Raw genomic sequence first — 23,774 nt, 5'->3', positions numbered from 1 at the left:
TTAATAAATCATATACTCTTTTATGATTCTTTGACATTTCCTGGTATGCATTTCAAAGGAAGAAACAAATTGAATTTTGATTGAGCTCATTTCGATTGAAAATGGAAAATAACTCATGTTAGATGTACACCTGTCAACATGTTGTTTCAATGTTTCCAGGTATATACATTTTATGTTGAAGAAAGTCCAGATTTTAACCGCACACAACAAATAATTGCAGTATCTTTTGAGGAAAGTTCACTTAGCCAAACAATGTTAATTCAAAAGCTGCTAGGGCTGAAACATGAATTCATATCTCAAAGACAAGTTAAGTACCTGGTCACAAATTACTGCAAAGACCGATCTTTTTATGACAGAAAATCTAATCAATATTGAAACATGTCTGTTGGTTTAAAAATTCAATGAAATATTCAAAATGTGATCAAAATTAAACTAGTTGTAGGTATATAGGCAATATCCTTTGGTATTATTAAGATGACAAATACTGCTTGATTTTGTTTATGTAATCCAATTTGTTTGTTAACATTTGAAATGAAACATTACACGCATAAATTGACTGACCTTTACATCCTAAAAACATTTTCATAAACAAACCATCTTGGTCTAACTGATTAAAGAAAATGGCCCTGACAGTGCTGTATATGACATTTCAATGTTGGTTTGGAGTAAACTTAAATTCACTCTTCAAAAAACAAAACGTTTATGATTAGAGAAACTTGCAGAAACATTGGACAACATTTTGATCTGTTGGACCCCGACACAGTGATGTTTGTATAAACCAAAGGTCACAGAAAAAACTGACCACATGTACACCACAAGCTTTTCTTCACAACCCACACCAAACTGCAAGCAGGACAATTTCACAAATGTATTATAATAATTGGAAGGCAAATAATTATACTGTAAAATAACATATTTTTGGGGGTTTTTATTTTCATTCATTATATTGAGGCACAAATTCAAATAGCAAAGAATTAGTAAACTGTTATGTCTCTGACATGAATTTCAAGTGTAATTTCATGGGGAGTTAGAAATATTTAAAATCACATGCAGATGAGTCCTTTCGAGAAAAACCCATGAACATTAACCGCAACAAAAATATACAACTTTACAGTATGAAATATTTGTTGTCCAATACAAGTTCATGGTAACAAAGTAATCATATAAAACCTTTTTAAAAAACAAATTCATGTAAATTATCATGTTGATATTAAATATGCAACATTACAGATAACTACGAAAGTGTACACTTATCATACACACAATGAAACCATCTTGTAACTACTTGTTTTGAAATTTAAACATGAATGTGCATTATCAAAAGAAAAGAAAGGGAATTGTATACCAAGAAACTAACTTGTACAGTATACTAAACTAAAATAAAAGATCACAGGTCAGCCTGACCCTAACTCCGTACATCACAGTATAATTATAATAAATTATTTCCTTCATGAGACTGTAAATCTCCATACTTCTTGGAGAATTGACCTTCAACTAAGGAACATATTGCACGTATAACAGTGTATGACCCTGACATATTTCAGAAAATTTTGATTTCTGGAATCTGAGATAATTTTCCAGAACTAGTGTATAAATGGAACGACAAACCCATAAGTACTGTGATTACTCTAGGACAATCACATATATGGACCAAATAAGGATCTTTTCTTATAATATTAAATGATGTGGCATTTTTCTGTATAAAAATTCACCCAGGAAATATGACCAGTGTTGTCATCCGATTAGATATGACACTGAAAAAATGTGAATAGTACATACAGTAAAACAATTTTTTGTTCAGTGCAAGGTTTATCTACTATCACAGGAGGTCAGAGAGACTAATTATTGTTGTCAAATATCTATTAAAGAGCATGTACAATTAATTCAAAACCACAAGTTCATGAATTATGATGATGATATCGTACAGAATTCATAGAACTTGGATTTTTATATGTTATTTTGACAGCTTAATCAGTGGTGTATAGCTGTTCAGTTTCATTCCTAAAACTAGGGTTATATGTGCACAACATACATGTCCTGTTATGTGACAGTATATGTGCTGCATTGCATCGACTGAAAGCAGAGAATGTCACCGTAACTAAACATTCTGTGATTTATTATTCTCAATGTTCTCCACTATCAGTATATCTGGCCTCTGTGATTATTATGGCTGTTTTCATTTCATTGTTTTTATTTTTGTATTTAGGGTGCTAGGTATAATTTAATTATACCCCAGATTATCTTTGATATCAGAACAATTTTACAGCACTTGTACAGATAGACACTTGAAATTTACAAAATCTAAATTTCAAAATTAATAAATAATTGATTCACAATATAAAAAAATGGTACTTTCAAAATTTGATATAAGTATCAAAACATCAAATGTAATGAACAAAATAAAATTATGATACATGTTTAAGTTAACAATTGTCACATGTGAACTTAGCAATACATGTAAAAAAGATCAAATCATAAATTTCCTAAAATTTCGATATTTCAAACAGATTATCTTCTTCATAATCCTTAATTAAACCTGATCATACTAACAAAATCTGATAATTAATTGCACAGATTTAGGAAAATAAAAAGGGGACACAAATAAAAAAAATGAAAGAAGATATAATAGAGTATTAAGTTAAGAATTTAAAGAAATTTGCATACTTATGACCAAATATTGTTTTGCATTATGAATATCAAATACCCCACCACTTTGTTTCCATATTAAGTTAGATAACAAGTAACTGAAATATCACAACAAAATCAGCTTGTTAGTGTAGAATGTGTTTGTAACATGTCTGCAGCTTGAGTATTATTATCAGCAGGTTTGTCTGGTCCCGAGTCAAAACCTTGATTGTCTGTATGACTATGTGTGGTCTCCATTGGTTCTGTGGTGCTTGAGTCAGAGTCAGAGCCCTCCTTTACAGTGTTGGTACACTCCAATGTGGAAACAGATGACACTGAGATTCGTTCAGGTAATAAAGGAGAGGGTAACTCAACACAGATTTCAGCGTCCATGTCCACTTTGGTTTTGGCTGGTCGTATAATAAGAGGGGTTCGTTCCAATACATTCTTTATCTCCTGTTTGAAACTCTCCTTGAACTCACGCATATCTTGCTGGAGTTGTAGTGTGTCAGCCATGACCTTCTCCTGTCGCTGTTTTAACTCTGCCAGAGTTTTCAAGTTCTCATACATTAAACGTAGTCCCTCACACATGTATTCATTGCCAACCTGTGGTGGTATAGCTTCTCCTGACATATAACGGTCAAACTGCTCCTGTGTCAAGGCAAGCTGTTCTGCACCCAGACTCTCAATAAACGCTACAGCACAACACTGGTAAAAGATATAAAGAAAATGCTACATTAACATGTATACAATACATTCAATGCTTCCAAAATTGCACTAAATTCATACAATGCCAAATATGGAAATCATATGAAAAATATGTGTTCTTGATCTCAAGTCCTACATGCATTACACAAATGTTTAAAAAACTTGATGCAGGAAACCAGTAGGTGTTATTCCAGATTATTTGACATCTGAAAATAGCAATTTCACCTTTGAAAGGCATGGACACATTCAAAATTTCAATTTCCATACTGTCTATATATTACTGATTACCTGCAACTGACCAAGATATGATATGAGACATTTTCAAATTCCCAGTTTACAATAAAAAAAGCACAATCCTAATCCAACAATTTTCTAATCTTTGAAATTATTCTCAGTAAACATTTCGGAAAAGATGAACATATCAATCTGGCTGCTTTCTGTGTAAAGATACAAGTGTTTTACTGCTGCATGCTGTTCACAATACATACCAAGTTAGTGAAGTAGTAGCCAGCCTCGCCACTCATAAGTCGGCTGGGGTTGGCAAATCTGGTTATGTACTGTATGTTAGAATGAAGAAGAGGAGGGTTTGCCTTCAAGACAACATAGATTAAAGCAGGTAGGAAGTCGTCTGCATTAGCCGGTCCTGATTTGGACTGTTTGATCACTTCAAATATACTCTTGCAGCAGTTCACCACACACATCAGCTTGTCTGGGGGAGACTTCTTAGCATTCATGTCTATGATCTCTGTAAAATGATTTGTAAACTTTGTAATAATTGTTTATTTTGTCAACTCTTGTCAATACTCACAATAAAACATCACAATAAAGACTGTTTTGGGGATGGGACAAAATTTGTCTTAATGGTGGGATGGTTGTCATTGTCAGGTGATCTTAATGCACAATTTTACTGTAGATCAGTTAATTAACATTAATATCAATGTAAACAATATAACCTTGTCAAAAACATCAATCATCCGTCTAAAAATACAAATACTTGATAAATCTTGTAGATATTACTAAAAAAAACAAGGATAGACAAAGAATCACTTTTTTGATACCATTATGGGTCGTTCGAAAGGTTTCTTCTATTGCTTTATGTACATGTATCCAGTGGAATTACACCCAATATTCCCCATAACCTGATCAGAAGCTAGCAAGTGTCGGTTCAAGAGGAAATAACCCAATGTTGCCCCTATTTGGCGATCTGTTCCAGCAGAAATACATCCAATAGCAAGTGTCGGTTCAAGAGGAAATAACCCAATGTTGCCCCTAATTGGCGATCTGTTCCAGCAGAAATACATCCAATATTTCTCCTAACCTATGATTGCTCATCATCTATACAGTGTCCATTTTAGGAGATAAACCAAATACAATGTATTCCCTGGTAATACCTGTGATTGCCTTGTCCACCAGCTGGCGGACAGTGGTGTCATGGTCATTGATCATGGTGTCTAGTTGTTGGGCAGTGATCCAATGCAGACTACGAATCCTATCCTGTATCTCTAGATCCTTCTGTTCATCCTGTGTGTCTGGTGTGGAGAACACACAGGCATATAGTCGCACCATTACATACCTCTCAGTAAAGTCCATAAGCTTCTCCATAGTCTCACTACTGTGGCCTGTTAAGGATAATTTCAAATTATGTTGCATTGAAATATTCTTGAATATTAGTTAAATGAAGATTATTTTCCCATTCTATCTTAGGTCAAAAAATAACAAAAGTATACAATGGTAAGTTTTCCAAATATTTGGTAAACATAGAAAATAAAGGTAAAACTGATTTTCTTTTCAATTTGAATTTCTAATTCCTACAATTTATATATTTTACTATGAAAAGAACAAAAGAATTCTTAACCATTTGCCTGGAATATCATGAATCAGTCAGACCAAAATCCATTTCTGGTTACGCTCAAAAATTATAAACAACATAACTGAAGGGCACATTTATCAATATTGATTCACATACCTATATGAAATGAAATGAAGTAAATTTATGTTAACAGTATTCTTATGGGATACAAAAGTTGCTATCAGATTTAGATCTTTCCCTCCACCCCAGCTAAAATGTAGTTCATGTGACTAATATAAGCATTTCATAAAATCCTTCTCAGTCTATTATCTTGAGTCTTCGTGATTACAACCAGTAAAGGTACTGACCTTTGTAGATAGGATTATTGTTGACACGGTCCCCTAGACTCTGATAGAAATCCTGTACAAATTCAGCCAGTTCATCCACTGGAGTGTCAGACATGTTCTGGACACGCTCTACAACAGCCTTCACATGCTTCGTCACATCTAGTGCAGCATTCTTTTGAATTCTCTTCAAAAAGTCTGCAAACTCTGTTCCTACTTGTTGGGACTCAAGACAAACTCTTTTTATCTCATGAGAGCCTGATTTGCTCTGTTGTGGAACTTTTTGGGATTCTGTTAGGGTTAAACATAAAATGAAGTCAATGGATGAAAATAAACAACTTAAATTTTGATGATAATTTTAATGTAAAGCATTTGATAAGGATGCAGGTACTTATCCCAAAGAATTTACCATTGAGACTATTGAAAACTTTAAATCATTCAAAAAAGTCTTCCTTAGAAAACAAAAGAAATTATAAACCATTAGAATGAAAATGTCCAGATTGGGCAACATAAATGTTTGGTATGTTGTCAACAATTATTGCAGTAAAATATGAAAATACTGCAGTAAATATATTTAATACCTTTTGATGGTGTCTTTCGAAATATTGATTTCACTGTATGTGACCTTTTGTTTGCATGTTGTGTTTTCTTCTCTTCAAATTTTGTAAAAGATGACGGTATAACATTAAACCCACCAAACTCTGATCTACAAAGATAAAAATTTACAATCAGTTTCAATCTTCATTTATATATAAACATTTCAATCACCTTCATAATGTATTTCTTTATAATTTAAATTAAATATATATTGATCTTGTTACAAAGCGGTTTTTTCATCATCTGCCTATATGCATTATGTTTAAATGATACATTTGTTCTTGATATTGGAAACATCATTTCTCCATTTTCAAAGATGACCTAGGGACTATGGTTACTGGAGAAATCAGAGGCAGCTATACGTATATATTGATTTAGTTCATGACTTTTTTCCCCAACATACTTATACACAAGTCACTAAATATAAGGAATTCTGACTATCGACCTGCACCAGATATCGAGAAGAAATTGAATCACTCACAGAGAGATAAACAGGAAACAATACTACTACTAATCTACAATAGAAATGGCAAAGATGTTCCAATATAAAAAGCCAAAATAATTCACACTCTATCTGCATTTGATGATCATTCCCACATACACAGTTATTCTTACCCTTTAGACTTTTCAGCTTTGGGTGGTTTCATCGTATCATGCTGGGCCTGTGCCTGCTTTGCTTTCTGGTAGACTTCCTTGTAGCATTTAGAACAGAACCCTTGCCATGCAGGGTTTCCATAGAAACCACAACCATTCTTACACAAAAGATCAGATTCATCAATATGAATCTTTTTATTATAGCTTGTTTTACGTGAGGAACTCATACTTTCTGACAAATGATTCTTAATTATAATTTTTTAGTGAAGTTTCACACAGCCATTGTTGGTGCATTCAGCAATGCTACGGAAACCTAGTGATCTGAAACAGAGATAAAAAAGGTTAAAAACTGAAAGCAAGTTTCTTATCTTTATATACACATAATTGTACAAATAAATGTGAAATTTCATTTTACTAAGCATACAGAAAATTGCATTTTACAATTCTCTGATGTACATGTATTTTTTCCAAGAAACTGTTAGTGTTGGTCTGTCGCTTTATGTGAAAGTCTCAAACAAAAATATAAATCAATTGGTTATCTTTACATCAAGACTAATCAAAATCTTAACGTAATCGAGGAACGTATAATGAATTAATTCGTTCCTACTGTAATCCTTTTGAAAGAAAGTGTTTGTCACCTGACGTCTGACTCAGCAACGGCTGAACAAGAAAGCAAGTTATCAACTTACCAAAAGACAATATTTAAATGGAATAATGCAAATATATTTGGCAGCTGTGTAGATAATACTTACACAGTTAGACTTGCAGAATTCGTGGCTGAACTAGTTATCGATCCTAAAGCAACAGTCGACAGATGTAGACAGCCAGTCTTAGTCTGCAGCATATTCTATTCGCGTCACATGAATCAACTCTAAGGGTCAAGGTCACGGTATCGATTTGACGGGAGTCAGCATTTACCTGATACGGTATTTTCGTATTAAACAATAAGAATATAAATTCATTTACTTCTTAATACTGTCTAAAGCAACGTAAATATGATATAAAAACAGCGATCAACAAAACACATTATATATATATATATATCTTCATATGTATATGTTAAAGTTATTTTCGTATTATAAGGGGGCGTGTCTTTGTTGACACCTGTCAACACGTGTTAACAATATGTTGCAACGTTAACACAACAACATTTCCAGTGCATTTCTTCAAGCGAAAAACTTTTTGAAAACAAGAGGACGTTTTCATTTTTTTCCGTGGTAGGTAACTTAAGTTATTTCCCTAATCATATGCATCGCACCAGAAATATTTGTACATAGAGCAAGATAGTTAGCAGATTATGTACAAAGTTACATAAACTTAATGCCACCTATTTTTACACTGTTCTTTTTAATGTACCTACGTAAATACAGAATTTCAAACTTTGGAAGTTTGTTTATCAATTAATACCTAAGAATTTCTTATACCTACATTGTATTCCACACTGGAATAAATACATGTAACATTTGTAGTCTGAAAATCAACCGAGCAATGACCTTTCGATATAATTTATGCAATTAGCATACATGTACATAGCTTTAAACACAATCATCCTGATGACGCATATGACTACTTCATAAATAGCACATATTTGCAATAGTCTCATATTATTTTTTTAGTTAATGACCAAGTTTTCCTTAAAAGTTAAATGAAAATAAATAATTAATTAATTGAATAAATAAATGTGATTGAAGTTCTCGTGGTTCTAACAAGTCGGATATCAATATCTACCAGGGTTGTCTTTCCTTAACAGTCACACTAGAAAGGTCTGAGATTGGTCAGAGATCATACGTGCTTTATGAATGGATTTGAGATACGTTTTAACAAGATAAGTATACCGAATACAACAAATAGCGCATACACTCTTTTTCCCCAACAGTATTTTAGCATATCAGGTTACGCAACTCTTTCATATTAACCCGAAGGAACGTGCTCCTTAAGGGGTTGGCTAGAATGCTAAATATTGGTTAAATCGTAAGATTGAAAAGGAAACCGGTGTCCAAGACCAACCATATCCACGTGGTCGGACAAGCGTCTACTTCTTCTACGTCCAATTGTGGAATCGAACCTTGAATGCTTGGTGAATGGCAAGCACAGTACATGTACACTGCGTCATTCGAACGCTTACAATCTGAGAAGGAACGTATTTATTGTTTAGCATCGAATCCTGTAATAAAAAAAACAGTCGCGATACTTTAATTTTCACCAAGGAAAGTAAAGACAATGTGTTAGTGAAAAATATGTCTGATTGGTTGACAGATCGTGCAGCACATGACAACCGAGGTTGTGTGGTATATCTGTCTGCTATATACATGTAACTGTCATCCTCAGCTCCATTGTCAAGTAGAATTTATCACCATGATACCTTTACACCTTCCACGGCAAACAATATTGAGAAATGTGTTCTCACCTACCAGAGATGCATGGTTCCTGCCCACACGCACCGTACAATGTACTACATTTATGAATTATACGCCAAATGGACGCATGCACTATTGTTCGCTGCTGTTTTTTCACCTTAGACAATCAATCAGTTGTTCATACTACAATGGGTATTATGTATTTAAAACATTTAGCAAGCATTGTCATTGCATGATACTAGTATGAGTCCTGTCGTGAAAAAATCCCGTTTAGAGATCACCTTTGCCGAAATCATATAAACTTACATACAACTGTACAGTTCGTTACAAAATCCATATGTTTTCTGTTTGAAGTTTACGACGGTATACAGTAAAGTCAGTGATGGTGTGTATAACTAGCGCTATCCAGGCCCCTCTCCAGTCTTTACTCCGTCCGGCCATGTGGATACCTGGGTGTAACAAATTACACTCCCATACGGAAATGTGAGTAATCTGTTATTATTCCTCCATAGAATCATATCGATCTCAGAAGACCTCATTGCTCTGTAAAAGATGGGAACTACATAATGTTAGAAAACAACCCAATAATAAATACATTCCGTCCCCAGATAACTCATCACCAAAGTTATTTATTTGTTCATTTGTTTATTTCATTTATTTAACAGGTTTAATGTCCACTATTACGGCCTTGCGGCGTTGCAGTGGACGATGGGCTAAAGTTGTTCAGTAGGCATACAACATTGGCCCAGCACCATTTTTGTCAATTCCCCCAACTTTTGTCCACTAGGAGGAAAATCATGCTGATGGCCCAATTTTGGTCCATTTGTGGCAGACGCCATGCTTACACTGCAGGCCCAACTTTAGACCATTAGTAGTAGATCATAGAGGCAGAAAATATTGTTGGCCCAATGTTGGTCCATCGTCTGAAAATACTGATGTCATTGCCGCTGGCACGCTGTTAGAAATACGCATGTAGTTGTTTTTATTTTGGAACATTTTCTTCAGGTTGGTAATGTCAATAGAATTTAAGTTCTTATATCACAACCAGTAGAGTGTGACATTTTGATGACTGCACAGTCTACATCATCACACTAACTTTGAAAATGGAGGAGGGGACATCTGGTATATATGTTTGGGTCTATAATCTCGGCCCACTGTTTTCGACCTTATATGGTGCAACAGAAAACTGTTTACCATCTCGTACACACTACAGACGTCAGTACGCTCCACATAGGTCATTTGTCTAATGAAGGTGACCGTGTAGCCACCGAAACGTTACACTCTTATCTTCTACCGGTTGTGTTATAAGATGAAGGTGTCCTTGTAGTCACCAAGAGGTCACACTCTAATCTTCTACATAAGATGAAGGTGTCCTTGTAGTCACCAAGACGTCACAATCTAATCTTCTACCGGTTGTGTTATAAGATGAAGGTGTCCTTGTAGTCACCAAGACGTCACACTCTAATCTTCTACCGGTTGTGTTATAAGATGAAGGTGTCCTTGTAGTCACCAAGACGTCACACTCTAATCTTCTACCGGTTGTGTTATAAGATGAAGGTGTCCTTGTAGTCACCAAGACGTCACACTCTAATCTTCTACCGGTTGTGTTATAAGATGAAGGTGTCCTTGTAGTCACCAAGACGTCACACTCTAATCTTCTACCGGTTGTGTTATAAGATGAAGGTGTCCTTGTAGTCACCAAGACGTCACACTCTAATCTTCTACCGGTTGTGTTATAAGATGAAGGTGTCCTTGTAGTCACCAAGACGTCACGCTCTAATCTTCTACATAAGATGAAGGTGTCCTTGTAGTCACCAAGACGTCACGCTCTAATCTTCTACATAAGATGAAGGTGTCCTTGTAGTCACCAAGACGTCACGCTCTAATCTTCTACCGGTTGTGTTATAAGATGAAGGTGTCCTTGTAGTCACCAAGACGTCACACTCTAATCTTCTACCGGTTGTGTTATAAGATGAAGGTGTCCTTGTAGTCACCAAGACGTCACAATCTAATCTTCTACCGGTTGTGTTATAAGATGAAGGTGTCCTTGTAGTCACCAAGACGTCACACTCTAATCTTCTACCGGTTGTGTTATAAGATGAAGGTGTCCTTGTAGTCACCAAGACGTCACACTCTAATCTTCTACCGGTTGTGTTATAAGATGAAGGTGTCCTTGTAGTCACCAAGACGTCACACTCTAATCTTCTACATAAGATGAAGGTGTCCTTGTAGTCACCAAGACGTCACACTCTAATCTTCTACCGGTTGTGTTATAAGATGAAGGTGTCCTTGTAGTCACCAAGACGTCTCACTCTAATCTTCTACATAAGATGAAGGTGTCCTTGTAGTCACCAAGACGTCACACTCTAATCTTCTACCGAATGTGTTATAAGATGAAGGTGTCCTTGTAGTCACCAAGACGTCACACTCTAATCTTCTACCGGTTGTGTTATAAGATGAAGGTGTCCTTGTAGTCACCAAGAGGTCACACTCTAATCTTCTACATAAGATGAAGGTGTCCTTGTAGTCACCAAGACGTCACACTCTAATCTTCTACCGGTTGTGTTATAAGATGAAGGTGTCCTTGTAGTCACCAAGACGTCACACTCTAATCTTCTACCGGTTGTGTTATAAGATGAAGGTGTCCTTGTAGTCACCAAGACGTCACACTCTAATCTTCTACCGGTTGTGTTATAAGATGAAGGTGTCCTTGTAGTCACCAAGACGTCACACTCTAATCTTCTACCGGTTGTGTTATAAGATGAAGGTGTCCTTGTAGTCACCAAGACGTCACACTCTAATCTTCTACCGGTTGTGTTATAAGATGAAGGTGTCCTTGTAGTCACCAAGACGTCACACTCTAATCTTCTACCGAATGTGTTATAAGATGAAGGTGTCCTTGTAGTCACCAAGACGTCACACTCTAATCTTCTACCGGTTGTGTTATAAGATGAAGGTGTCCTTGTAGTCACCAAGACGTCACACTCTAATCTTCTACCGGTTGTGTTATAAGATGAAGGTGTCCTTGTAGTCACCAAGACGTCACACTCTAATCTTCTACCGGTTGTGTTATAAGATGAAGGTGTCCTTGTAGTCACCAAGACGTCACGCTCTAATCTTCTACCGAATGTGTTATAAGATGAAGGTGTCCTTGTAGTCACCAAGACGTCACAATCTAATCTTCTACCGGTTGTGTTGTAAAATGAAGGTGTCCTTGTAGTCACCAAGACGTCACGCTCTAATCTTCTACCGGTTGTGTTATAAGATGAAGGTGTCCTTGTAGTCACCAAGACGTCACGCTCTAATCTTCTACCGAATGTGTTATAAGATGAAGGTGTCCTTGTATTCACCAAGACGTCACAATCTAATCTTCTACCGGTTGTGTTATAAAATGAAGGTGTCCTTGTAGTCACCAAGACGTCACACCCTAATCTTCTACCGGTTGTGTTATAAGATGAAGGTGTCCTTGTAGTCACCAAGACGTCACAATCTAATCTTCTACTGGTTGTGTTATAAGAACTTCTATTCTAGGTAGTTGTTTTTAAGAATTATAACTATGATGTTTTGTAACCCGTGCATATAAAGTTGATTTCTAGTCGTAAAGGAATATTCTTGTGTTGATTACGTGTACTCTAGATTTCATATGGACGAGAGTTTCACGTTTATTTAAATCTAAATCTAATCTAAAGTTATCAAAAATAAATTAAAGTTACAGAAGACACAGCTCTCCTTTATTTTGTGATTCAGTAGTGGTATTGTTTTTCAAAATCTTCAACAGTTTAAGTCTTCATTAGCATCTAAATTCAGGCCCCACGAGACTTACCGGTCTCATTCTTTCCCCTTCCTCCTTCTCTACAAACCAAGTTCGACAATGACTTCATTTATTCACGTTTCCTTAATATTGCGATAATCTGAATATTTGCATGATCCATAATTTTTAGGTCACTTTTTTCGTTTATACTTACTTCAACTATTTTTTGTTTTGAGTTGTTTGTGTTTTTTCTCTCAAACTTTTGGTCCCGAGCCTAACTATGAAGCTTACTACAGCAATACACGCATAATACACACCGAACTAAGGATGTGTCAATGTCTTCTAGCCACTGAGCCGATTGCCCTAAGTGTACTTGAAAAAGCGTACTGCTTAATGAAAAAAGGTCGATTGTCAACCGTAAAGAACTTGAAAGCACGGCCCCTGTTAAAACCCATTTACTCTATCAGACTGTGCGACTATAGGTTTCCAAAACTTAATGAAGAAAAATTTCCATACCGAACGAATATAATTTAATATATAAAACGCTAACTGAAGAAGATTTATTAAACGGCATCCTTAACAAGACTACCTTTGTTTTCGTACAGCTGGAGGTCGGACGCTGTTGGAGCAGATGCATTGCTTGAAGACATCATCAACACCGTGCCGGATCTGACGACAAAAAGCGACCGTACAAGGTCGACTTACGTGATCAACAAGGTCAGTTACCAGTACATGATCAACAGCTAAGAGCGGCGACACACTGGGCCAACAAGTTCTAGTAGACTGGATAAAAATGACACACTGAGCCAACACGCTTAAGTAGATTGGGTCAGGGTGACGTGCTTGGGCCAACACGCTTAAGAAGACTGGATTAGAGTGACGTGCTCAGGCCAACGCGTTTAAGTAGACTTGACATGAGTGACGTAATGGGCCAACAAATTATAGTAAGACTGGACATACTAGGCAGTAGACTGAACACTAACGACTAATAGGGTAATAACATTAACAAAGTCAACGGTCAGTACCTGAGATACAAATATAATTTACACGTTTACTTAATCAGGATGACACGTGGAGGTCAACATAAATAAACACAAGGACGGTAAATGACCAACAAAACCACGAGATGATTTTTAATATATGGATACGTACTGGATTCAGTTGACCCTCAGCTGTGGAGCAATTCAAACTATCAACCACAGTACTTATAGATGAAATGGTTTACTCCTTTGTATACTATATATCTCTTTGTTAGTACAACCCATTAGTTTGTATATATTAGAGTTCGACCTTTTAGCACAAAACTGATTGCTGGTAACATTAAACAAATAAATAAATATGTTATTCGTTTTAAAATTGTATATTTTTACCAGGTGGAGGAGGAGAGAGGTTTTGTCAGAATATTTGCTTTTACCTGGGCAAACTGGCTAGACGTGATGGAATTTACTCTGAAAGGCAATAAAGTACAGGTATGTATTATCCCGCATTATCTTTGATTTATTTATTTATTCTGACGCTTGATAACCTTGTTCCCTATATGACTGATGTTTTTTTTACTATAGACTGTAACGTCAGTCTGGGTCTCGCTCATTTATGCAGACAACCCGGTTCAGTTCGTAAGAAAACAGAACAGGATCAGTAGGTCCACCCTTTTTAAATAAAGGGACAACTCTAGCCCAACTGGCCAAACCGATAGACGAAAAAAGCTTTGTTGATGGTTTGATAACAAGGTTTTTCAGGAGTTTCATATTTTGCCCTTGTTTCATTGAATTTGAGTTTTGCTTATGATCCTGTTGGCATATTGGTGTTTTCTTTCTTGATTTTCCACGGTGTTACTATTGAGCTCGGTAAAATGATTCCACCCCTTCACAAAACAGCTTTTACATCATGATAAGCAAGGAATCAGTTTTGTTGGTACGATGACATTCTTTAATCGGTATCTGTTTTCCACTGGACATCCCATTTAATTGACTCACAAAAATGTATGATGCTGGTTGCTTAAGCTCCTTTAAATCTCTCCCATAATTGACATGTGAAAAAATACTCCACGCTTGATTTGTTGGGAAATTTTGCGACCAAACGCTTCCATCAATTGCCCAAAGATCAGATCGTTTGAATAAGCACGATAATTCTTCACAGGATTACTACAACCAGCTGTATGTAAAGTTGTCCATTCAGTCACGATGTATCTTTTCAGGATTACTGCAAACAGCTATCTGTAAAGTTGTCCATTCATACGCGATTTGTCTTTTCAGGATTACTGCAACCAACTGTATGTAAAGTAGTCCATTCAGTCACGATGTGTCTTTTCAGGATTACTACAAACAGCTGTATGTAAAGTAGTCCATTCAGTCACGATGTGTCTTTTCAGGATTACTACAAACAGCTGTATGTAAAGTAGTCCATTCAGTCACGATGTGTCTTTTCAGGATTACTACAAACAGCTGTATGTAAAGTTGTCCATTCTAAACACAGCGCATCTCGCAATCGTTTCGCGAAGATAACCGTAAACAATTCCTGCATAGTTTCATTTTGAAATCTAGATTGGTGTCTATGAGACGATATGTCCATCACTGGGTCCAGATTTGTTTACTTCAAGCCGAAAATGTTGGACAAAATATTAGCACCATATTTCTGCTCACCCTACATGGTGTTGCAGTTACTGTCCATTCGTTCGAAATACTCGTGACCTCACTTTAACGAATGTTCCTTTACTCACACAATGCTTGAGCTCAGGTTTTGACTTTTCTTTAGAAAGCATTATAAACGAAACACCCCTATCAAACAGCTTTTCCCTAATTAACTGAATAATAATAATAATGAACTTTAATATTGCGAAGCAAGTTTTTCAAACTTATATTAATCACTCTTGTTGGCTCGGATGGAAGCGCGAGAAAGGTCTTAATGTTGGAGGAAACCGGAAGGCTAGGTGAAAGGCGATTGCATTACCACTGCACCACCCGACCACCTAATTAACTGAATCAGGAGCATGATAATTTGTACATGTCTGGAGATGTCGTCCAGGCAGGGAATATATACAGGAAGTCAAGCTGTTAATGTCTTAATTTGAACCTGTCGAGAACGTTTGTCTACGTTTGGTATCCGTTTATGTCTTGTGAGATTTCCCTCTTTAATGACTGTCAGTAACTACAGCTTGTATTGGATCTTGGCATTTGGTGTTGTAAGCTTCTACATTTTTGTTTAACAATGAAATCATGGCCTCGTCTTTCCTTCTCAACGAATTCGATAATTGCAAAAATGACTATAGATTCAAATTGTGGTGTTCCCGGAAAAAGGTATTTCGTTGGTCGATGATGTCATTAATCGTTGATATAAGATAGAATTATTATTCTTTGGACTCCCGAACTTCTGAATTTAGAGTACCAAATTACAGTACGAAGTCAGAGTATTAAAAAAGTGAATGAAAATGAAACATTATAACTGTCACAAAATTGATGAGTTTACTGTAATTTTTTCCTCTTTTTGTTCTTTTTTTGTTATATTAAGTTTCTATTTCTTACAGAAATAAATCTATTTTTTGTCCTTTTTGTCAATCTTCATGTTGTCCTGAATCGAATATTTCTTAATCAGCCATTTTGATCGTTATAACGTTGGGCTGATGTGTAAGCTTTGGTGATTAATCAAATCTCTGATAAAACATATTTTGTTAAGTTAATCATCTCATTCAATTTACAGGCACGTTCCTTTTCCAGCGGATTTTTACCATTGTCTATTCCACTTGCTGTCATTTTGAATTGTGTAAGTAAGCAAGTTATATCTTTATAACCATTACAAATGGAAGTATAAAATCACAATGCAAAAAAATATATATATACTGATCTATTGTTATGACTTTTAACTTATAAGCATTGTCTTATACTTAATGTTACGTTATTTTTGTCAATATTCATTTTCATTTTTTGATGGCCAGTGGTTTAAAAGTGATACTTAAAACTACAAAATTTATTGGATGATCTTTGTTTATGCAAGTATCCGCTGCTATTCTTTGGAGTTGTATTTTTCCAGATCATTCATTAATGTTTTCAGTATATACACCATATGCATGATTCATGTGTAGGAAGAATTATCAGATTTATCTTAATTCGTACAAAGATATTATATTTTTCTTCCAGTTGAAACTAGAAAAAATTATAAATAGTGGAATTTATAATGAAAACTATTAAAATCAAACTGATCAAACTTATGAACATGAATTAGATGAAAATTTACAGTGATTCACAAGGTCACCTACATGAAAACCATTGGCATAACTTGGTACCATATCATATATGTGTAACACCCCTTTCCTGGTTTACATTATCCGCTAACACGATGGATAACTGATGAAAAATAAAAAGGCCAATGTCAGGTTTTCAGTTCAACTTTTACATATTGTAGGTACAAACCCATTAATGCGGCTTTAAGAAATGCATAAACCGTAACAGAGCTTCCTTATCGTATTATTTTTTATATCGACTACAAGCAAAACATTTTCACATAAAAGACAAACACTTCTTGATGACTTTAAGGAACGTAATGATGATAGACATATACCGATATGTCATGGTAGAGGCTTTTATACATTACCTGTCACTACCAGATCGTTAGAAGTGTGTCGGATATGTTACGCATACAGAGTATAACTGTCACTGTTACACATGTAGGCAGTGTTTTGATAAACTGTCTATATCCCTTTATATTTAAAGCTATATGATAAGTTAGACCAATCACAATTTACCATTTCATCATTTTATAATTCCTTCCATTTTCCATGTATCTTGCCATCAATAAATGTGTAATGGTTTATATTTGATAAGTTTGAATATGTGGCATATGTAAATGATTTCGAATGTAGATGTTGAGCTTTATTCAAATTTTGGACACATTAAATGCATTATGATAAAAATTTGATAACAATATCAACAGATCAAAGGTAAGCACGTGACAACAAAAACGTAAAAAAAGTACTATAGAGCTGTAATAAAAAGTCATGAATATTCATATTGATATTATAGGTCAGATGCACATACGATATGCAATTAATATATGCCGTGGCGCCAATGGAGTTTGATCGATGTTACATTTACGTAAGAAAAAAATTTAAATCGTGCTGCATTAAAATTACTGGAATTTTAATATTGTTATTCAGGTTTTGTTTTGGATACCGTTTTACGACAATAAGTTCAATAGGACCCGATTGGACACATTGCGGGAGGCTATGTCAGCGGACGTCATAGCACAGGATGTGTGAGAGAGACAGACGGCTTGTTATTAAAACAAAAAGACATATTGTAGGATAAAACAAGAAGATTCTACCTTCATATCTACTCTGTCTGGACGAATAAGACACTTAAACGTATGCAAAAGCGCCTCAATAATATTTCTTAAAGGGCGGGGGGAGTGGATATACCATATCTATCTATCTGTATACTGTATAAAATATTAGTAATCGGCAGATCATGACAGTCGTAATGGGTTGCTATTGAAATTATTAGTAGGCATATACTTTTTATCATTAGGAATAAATGAATTTACGTGAAAGAACCATCAATAAAAGAAAAAGCGACTTTTGTAGACGAGGAAGGATTGCAGCGATCTATACATTTGTCTTAAACTAAAAATAGAATATATGTTTGTAGGATATTTTGCTTAGCTGTCTAATTTTCCTATTTTGCTTGGAAATGGGTACATGTTATAACGAATATTATGCGTAAATGTCTCTCAATATCTTGCCGACATGGGAATGTAAATTTGTCTATATTCAAATATACTGTAGTAGTAATGTATTGTTTTCAATATGCCCCTAATGTTTTCACTTGGAAATGGAATGTATTCTAATACATAGAATATATTACATTGTATGAAATATAATATTGATACTAAGGAATATGTGTGCCTTATATTGTTAAGAAGTTATTTAATTGTTAATTCCGTACTTGATCACTTATTTGTGCATGAACGATCTCCCTCAAAATTCGATAATTAACATTAAGTTTTCTTTATCGATCTTTTCAATTCGTCTTGTAATTTGTATAATTTTCCGAATGTATATTTGATTGTTCACGTGTTTTTTAAGTATGTTGCGATTTCGTGAACTTTAGTGCACCTCTCAATTTATTTTTCAATATTTTTTTCTAGCCACCTCCTAAGTTGAACCACTTATCATCAAATACTAGTCATCTAAGGACGAACAAACTGAGTGCCGAAGTTTGATTAATCTTTTGAACATACTCGGTTTAATTCTGAATTTTCATTACAAGATTGTCTTATTCTAGATATTCATTGTAAGATTCTGTGTATCTGTGTAATTCTGAATTTTCATTTAAGACTCTGTCCAGCTATTAATTTACATTGGAGAATTCTGCATTTTTCATTATAAGGTGCTTTTACCGTACTTGGTACAATCCTTTTTTTTACTTCATTTGTAATTTCATATCACTGATAGTGTGAGGTAATTTTTCAAAAGACACATGCATAAAATTAGCCCATCTTGTTCAATTAATCTATTGGAAATATAACATCTTAAATAGACATTAATGTATGTTACGGTTAACACACCTCCAATAATGTCATTAGTCAAATACATTGTAATTGAGAAAACAATGAAAAGCCATGTATGAAATTCCCATTGTTGTACGGTCCAGAACATACATGTTTACATAGCGATGTCCTAAAACCATCAGATATATGTGAATTAAGAAATTTATTGGATTATGGGACGAGTTCAACTCCCCTTCTAGATTCTGACATTTCTGTCGATCACTTTGGATTTACCTCGGTCACCTTATAGGCAAAATTTAATTAAGATCCTTAGCTTTGCTAACGAGTCCTAGAAGAACGAAACAGCTGATGCAGTTAAATTGATTGATTGACTCTACTACATGTAGTTCTAAATTATATATATATATAAGGTGTTATTCACTTGTGTGCCTTTTGTACAATATAAAACGAACGAATTCAACCCACACGGTACACTTAACATTACTGAGCCAATCACATAACGTAATTTATTGATAACGTCAAAATCATTTTATTGTTCACGTTTCAAACAATATTTTAGACATGACCCGACGTATTATAGGATAAACCGGACCAGTTATGTGATAACAGAAGATATATATTTATATTTACTAAGTGTTAGATGATGGTGCCAAGAACTAATGATATTTTAATGTACATTTGTATTATTTTATTGTAATCTCGTTAAATGTGAATTGTCATCTATGCAATAACAATAAATTTCATGTTTCGTCACAAATCTATTATTATGTATTCATAATTTCTTTTAAGGGAGGTGGGGCGACAAACACTAAGAGTTTGTTCCTCAAACAGTGATATGTTTGATAGGATTATCGCCTGTTGAACAGTCACGGCAATTTCGGGGTTTCTTTTTTAGTAGCTGGTAGGTACCTTACTGAATAACATACGGGATGCCCATCACATACTTTCCAATCCGAAAAGGGTAAAATGGCTTGACCAAGGACACAAACACAGAACGCCGATGATAGGGAGCGTCGAACCACTCACCTCGAATCTTTACACATGTGAAGTTATTACGCCCCGTCCCAAGCAGTGGCATACGAGATATTACCATGTCTTTTAAATCGAATATCCATTTATAAAATCTATGTCGGTTTGTCTGTACATTTAATTATACACATTATTTTCGATTGCAATCATTTAAATCGAATGTTCGAAAAGTTTTCATGTGGAAGTTATTTAAAATTTTGTTCTTTTGATATATTCTATATTTATAGTCATCTTCATCACACAGTAAACCATTTTGAATATTTCCATACATAACAAATTTTGTAATATATCAAACATTGTGACAGATGCTCCTCACCCTCTACATTATCATGTTTTTATTTTCTCAAAATCATGGATACAAATTATATTTTACAAAATGCAATAAAATGAGATTATGAAATTATATGAAAATAAAACCATATTAGATTTAAATACACGTGTAAATATCTTACATTATTTTTCAGGCTGCAGGGCGTTATATTTCAAAATGTCAATTTACAGTAATTTCAAGACATTATGTGAATAAAAAGGTCACAAAAATCGGTCACATTTTTACTTATCGGTTTGAATAAACGTATGTAAGACTATAAAAAAAACATGGCGTGCATTTTAAAACCAGTCAGTATTGCAAATTACGACGATATTAAAGTTATGCGGTTAGCGCATTCCCCTTTATTTCATCATTCCCAGAGTCGCCCTGGATTTCGACTCTTTAGCCCCCTACTGACGAGTCCTCGAAAAATCCATGATTTGACTATGTTGTAGCAAAATCTAAATTTATATTGAAAAGTCATGTACATTTATGTTTCTTTTTAATTGCATCTTTTCAATATCCTTTGACGTTTTAAAGATTTGATTATTAGTGTTTTTTTCTTGCTGAAAACGAAAACCATGTTTGGCAAAAGGCAACCAGACTTGCAAGTGAACATAGCTGTCCTGATATCAACCAAATCTATGACCTCGTGATTATTCAACAACATTCCTAACAACACTAATAATCCTTTTCTCGCACTCCCTTAGTTATTTTCGTAATTACAGATTAGAAAACATGTGTTTTTACTACTTTACACGATGTTCACAATGTTTTATATGAGAGTGGATGTTCCACAGGAAGCAAATTGTCACATGAATAAATAATTAGAAGACGTTTTCACCTGAATATATTGGATTACGAGTCAACCATTTATGCAATAAAATACATATAATGCATACACTACAAAAATACGCACACAGGATTTATCATTCATGATATATGTAAACCAATATTCTACCTTCAGAATATTGTATAAGTCTGTAAGTTGACGAGAGGACTTTTATTTGTACATCAAATGTTCTTTTTTCACAATTTCTGAGATAAAACTGGGAAAGATATAACGAAAGGTAATTGATAAAGAAATTGTTAGTCCATTTTATGACTTCCGCGAAATATTCACTTCTATTGCATCGCATTTGTGTTAAAATTACAACAAAAGATCTATCTAAAAAGCATCCCTAACAGTAACCATCCCTTGTTCGAAATTTCGTAATCCTGTAGCTACAATCATTATACTTCTTTTAACAAACTAATTAATGAATTATTTTACATATATTATCTGTATTTACATTCTCTTCGGGATATGTCTGCAAGCAATATTCTTTTCTCGGCATAAAATTATTGTTTTCAGAAAAAAAACCCTATGTCATTTCCCAATCTCTGTTTAAGGGAACACATCGTGTCAGAACCATAGTACTAATATATCTCACAACATAACATTGTAGTTATATATGCCAACATGTTGACATCTTATGATTGACAATTGGCACCGCACCTTTGATTTAGAGAAATTGATATGGCTTTAATTTGTAATTATAATTAATCAGTAGATTGGTGACTAATTGTTAGTGTTTTTTTCTGTAAGAGGTGCTTTTCGTTTAAATGATGTTACTTATGATCTACACTTTGGATTTGTGTACATTTATTGTTGTTTTGTGTACTGAAATCATCATAAAATATGTTTACATAGCTGAAAAAAATAAAGCATTCTAATAATAGACAATTGCAATGCGTTGTAATATGCTTGAAGAATGATATTCCATGTTGCATGTTAAGGTACTTGTTTCTCCAGCTGGACTTATTAATCTTGTCGACATCTTTAATTGTCAAAGAGGACGAATTGTTGTAATAAGTAATCCTCTGGATGAACTGAGATAATCACCGACTGGCGTATCTTTACAAAAAGTTCTTCAGTCAAGATGGTATACGTTTACATATTCAACTTTTACTATTATAACTTCATTTGTCTGATGAAGTGACCGTGTAGTCACCGAAACGTCGCACTCTAATCTTCTACTGGTTGTGTATTAGAGCTTCTATTCTACTCATTTGTTTCCTTGGTCTGTTTCAAAGGTTCCTTGTTCGCCGAAAAGAAATATTGTCCCTAGTTTACTTACTCGACGAGAGAATTGCGGGAGAACACCAGCGTTTTGGCATGATAGGAAACTTCCCTTTTACATTTAGATGTCCTGAAACTGGTATCACATATCATCTTTTTTCATCCGAATCCTCGTCGTTGTTTGAAAATTCATAAGCATCTTGGATTTCTGGGTTTTGTTCCACCGTAGAAGTTGTTGTATCTATATGAAAATAAAAATAATAACTCTATATACAAATATATATAACATCAATTAATTTCATTGATGACCTTCATTTGTAAGATGAATGAGGTAGTTGTGTGAACATTCATTAACAAAATCCCGAAACTAAAATAAAAGCAAACAGAAAAATGCAGGACATTTGCGAAAAACTTTCTGACAACAACATCATGTAGTGTTTCGCATCACCGGTTTTGATATTTGACAAGTTGCACGGTAGTACCCAAAAGAAATTCGATAGGAAATGCAAACATAACATTTCAAACACTTAGGGTAACCAGTATCAGAAGCGAACACCGAAATATATGTGTGGACGAAGATATATTTACTTTGTAGTGTCAACATTTGATAACTATTTTGGTGTGTGAAACCAGATAATGAAATATTTGGATTCTTGATGCTGTCTATGAAAATGTGATGACAATATATGTAATTATTTGATTATTTTTAACGAAATATGTAATGCATGTCATATTTGTCTCAAAAAGGTCGGAAAATAGACAAAATTACAGTTAGGTATTGTTTAGTCCATAAACTTATCAAATCATGCCGATTAATTAGCACACAAGAACAATTGAAGAATAGCGAAACAAGATAAATACACGAAAAAGGAAAAGAAAGACATCTGAGAAACACACATACAAACCTGAAAACTAACAAATGAATATGTAGGCCAAGGTTATTAAATAATTTGAACAAAAATTGTTCACTGTCGAGTTCTAATGACGAAACAGCTGTTTAATGCAGTTTAATTCATTTATTGACTCCACTCTATCTAACCCTAAACTTCTATTTAATGGTGCTATTCACTTGTGTTTTTATTGTACTATTTTCTTTAAAACTATATG

The 23,774-nt window shown here is 34.5% G+C and overlaps 2 protein-coding genes across 3 annotated transcripts; one reads left to right on the top strand and one right to left on the bottom strand.

Annotated features, from left to right (window-relative positions):
• Window positions 1–2,497: 2,497 nt before the first annotated feature.
• On the bottom strand, window positions 2,498–7,492 carry LOC132547547 (rab5 GDP/GTP exchange factor-like). Its single transcript, XM_060211317.1, has 7 exons — window positions 7,410–7,492; window positions 6,679–6,978; window positions 6,048–6,172; window positions 5,491–5,757; window positions 4,725–4,952; window positions 3,822–4,078; window positions 2,498–3,333 (listed from the first exon to the last, which is right to left on the bottom strand). The coding sequence occupies exons 2-7, from the start codon at window positions 6,882–6,884 to the stop codon at window positions 2,764–2,766; spliced, it is 1,653 nt and encodes a 550-aa protein (XP_060067300.1). The 5' UTR covers window positions 6,885–6,978; window positions 7,410–7,492; the 3' UTR covers window positions 2,498–2,763.
• Window positions 7,493–7,807: 315 nt separating this feature from the next.
• LOC132547554 (uncharacterized) lies at window positions 7,808–18,115 on the top strand. 2 transcript variants are annotated; one of them, XM_060211325.1, is made up of 6 exons: window positions 7,808–7,874; window positions 9,369–9,497; window positions 13,371–13,482; window positions 14,139–14,234; window positions 16,462–16,524; window positions 17,915–18,115. In XM_060211325.1, the coding sequence occupies exons 2-6, from the start codon at window positions 9,397–9,399 to the stop codon at window positions 18,014–18,016; spliced, it is 474 nt and encodes a 157-aa protein (XP_060067308.1). In that variant the 5' UTR covers window positions 7,808–7,874; window positions 9,369–9,396; the 3' UTR covers window positions 18,017–18,115. The 2 variants fall into 2 exon arrangements, with proteins under 2 accessions (XP_060067308.1, XP_060067310.1); XM_060211327.1 differs by having other exon boundaries at window positions 16,462–16,528; window positions 17,915–18,037.
• Window positions 18,116–23,774: the final 5,659 nt, after the last annotated feature.

Source organism: Ylistrum balloti, unplaced genomic scaffold (genome assembly GCF_031769215.1).
Source record: "Ylistrum balloti isolate Yb309-2 unplaced genomic scaffold, AGI_CSIRO_Ybal_v1 Utg369960, whole genome shotgun sequence".
Classification (NCBI taxonomy): Eukaryota; Metazoa; Mollusca; class Bivalvia; order Pectinida; family Pectinidae; genus Ylistrum; species Ylistrum balloti.
This window is presented reverse-complemented; position numbering and strand designations above follow the sequence as displayed.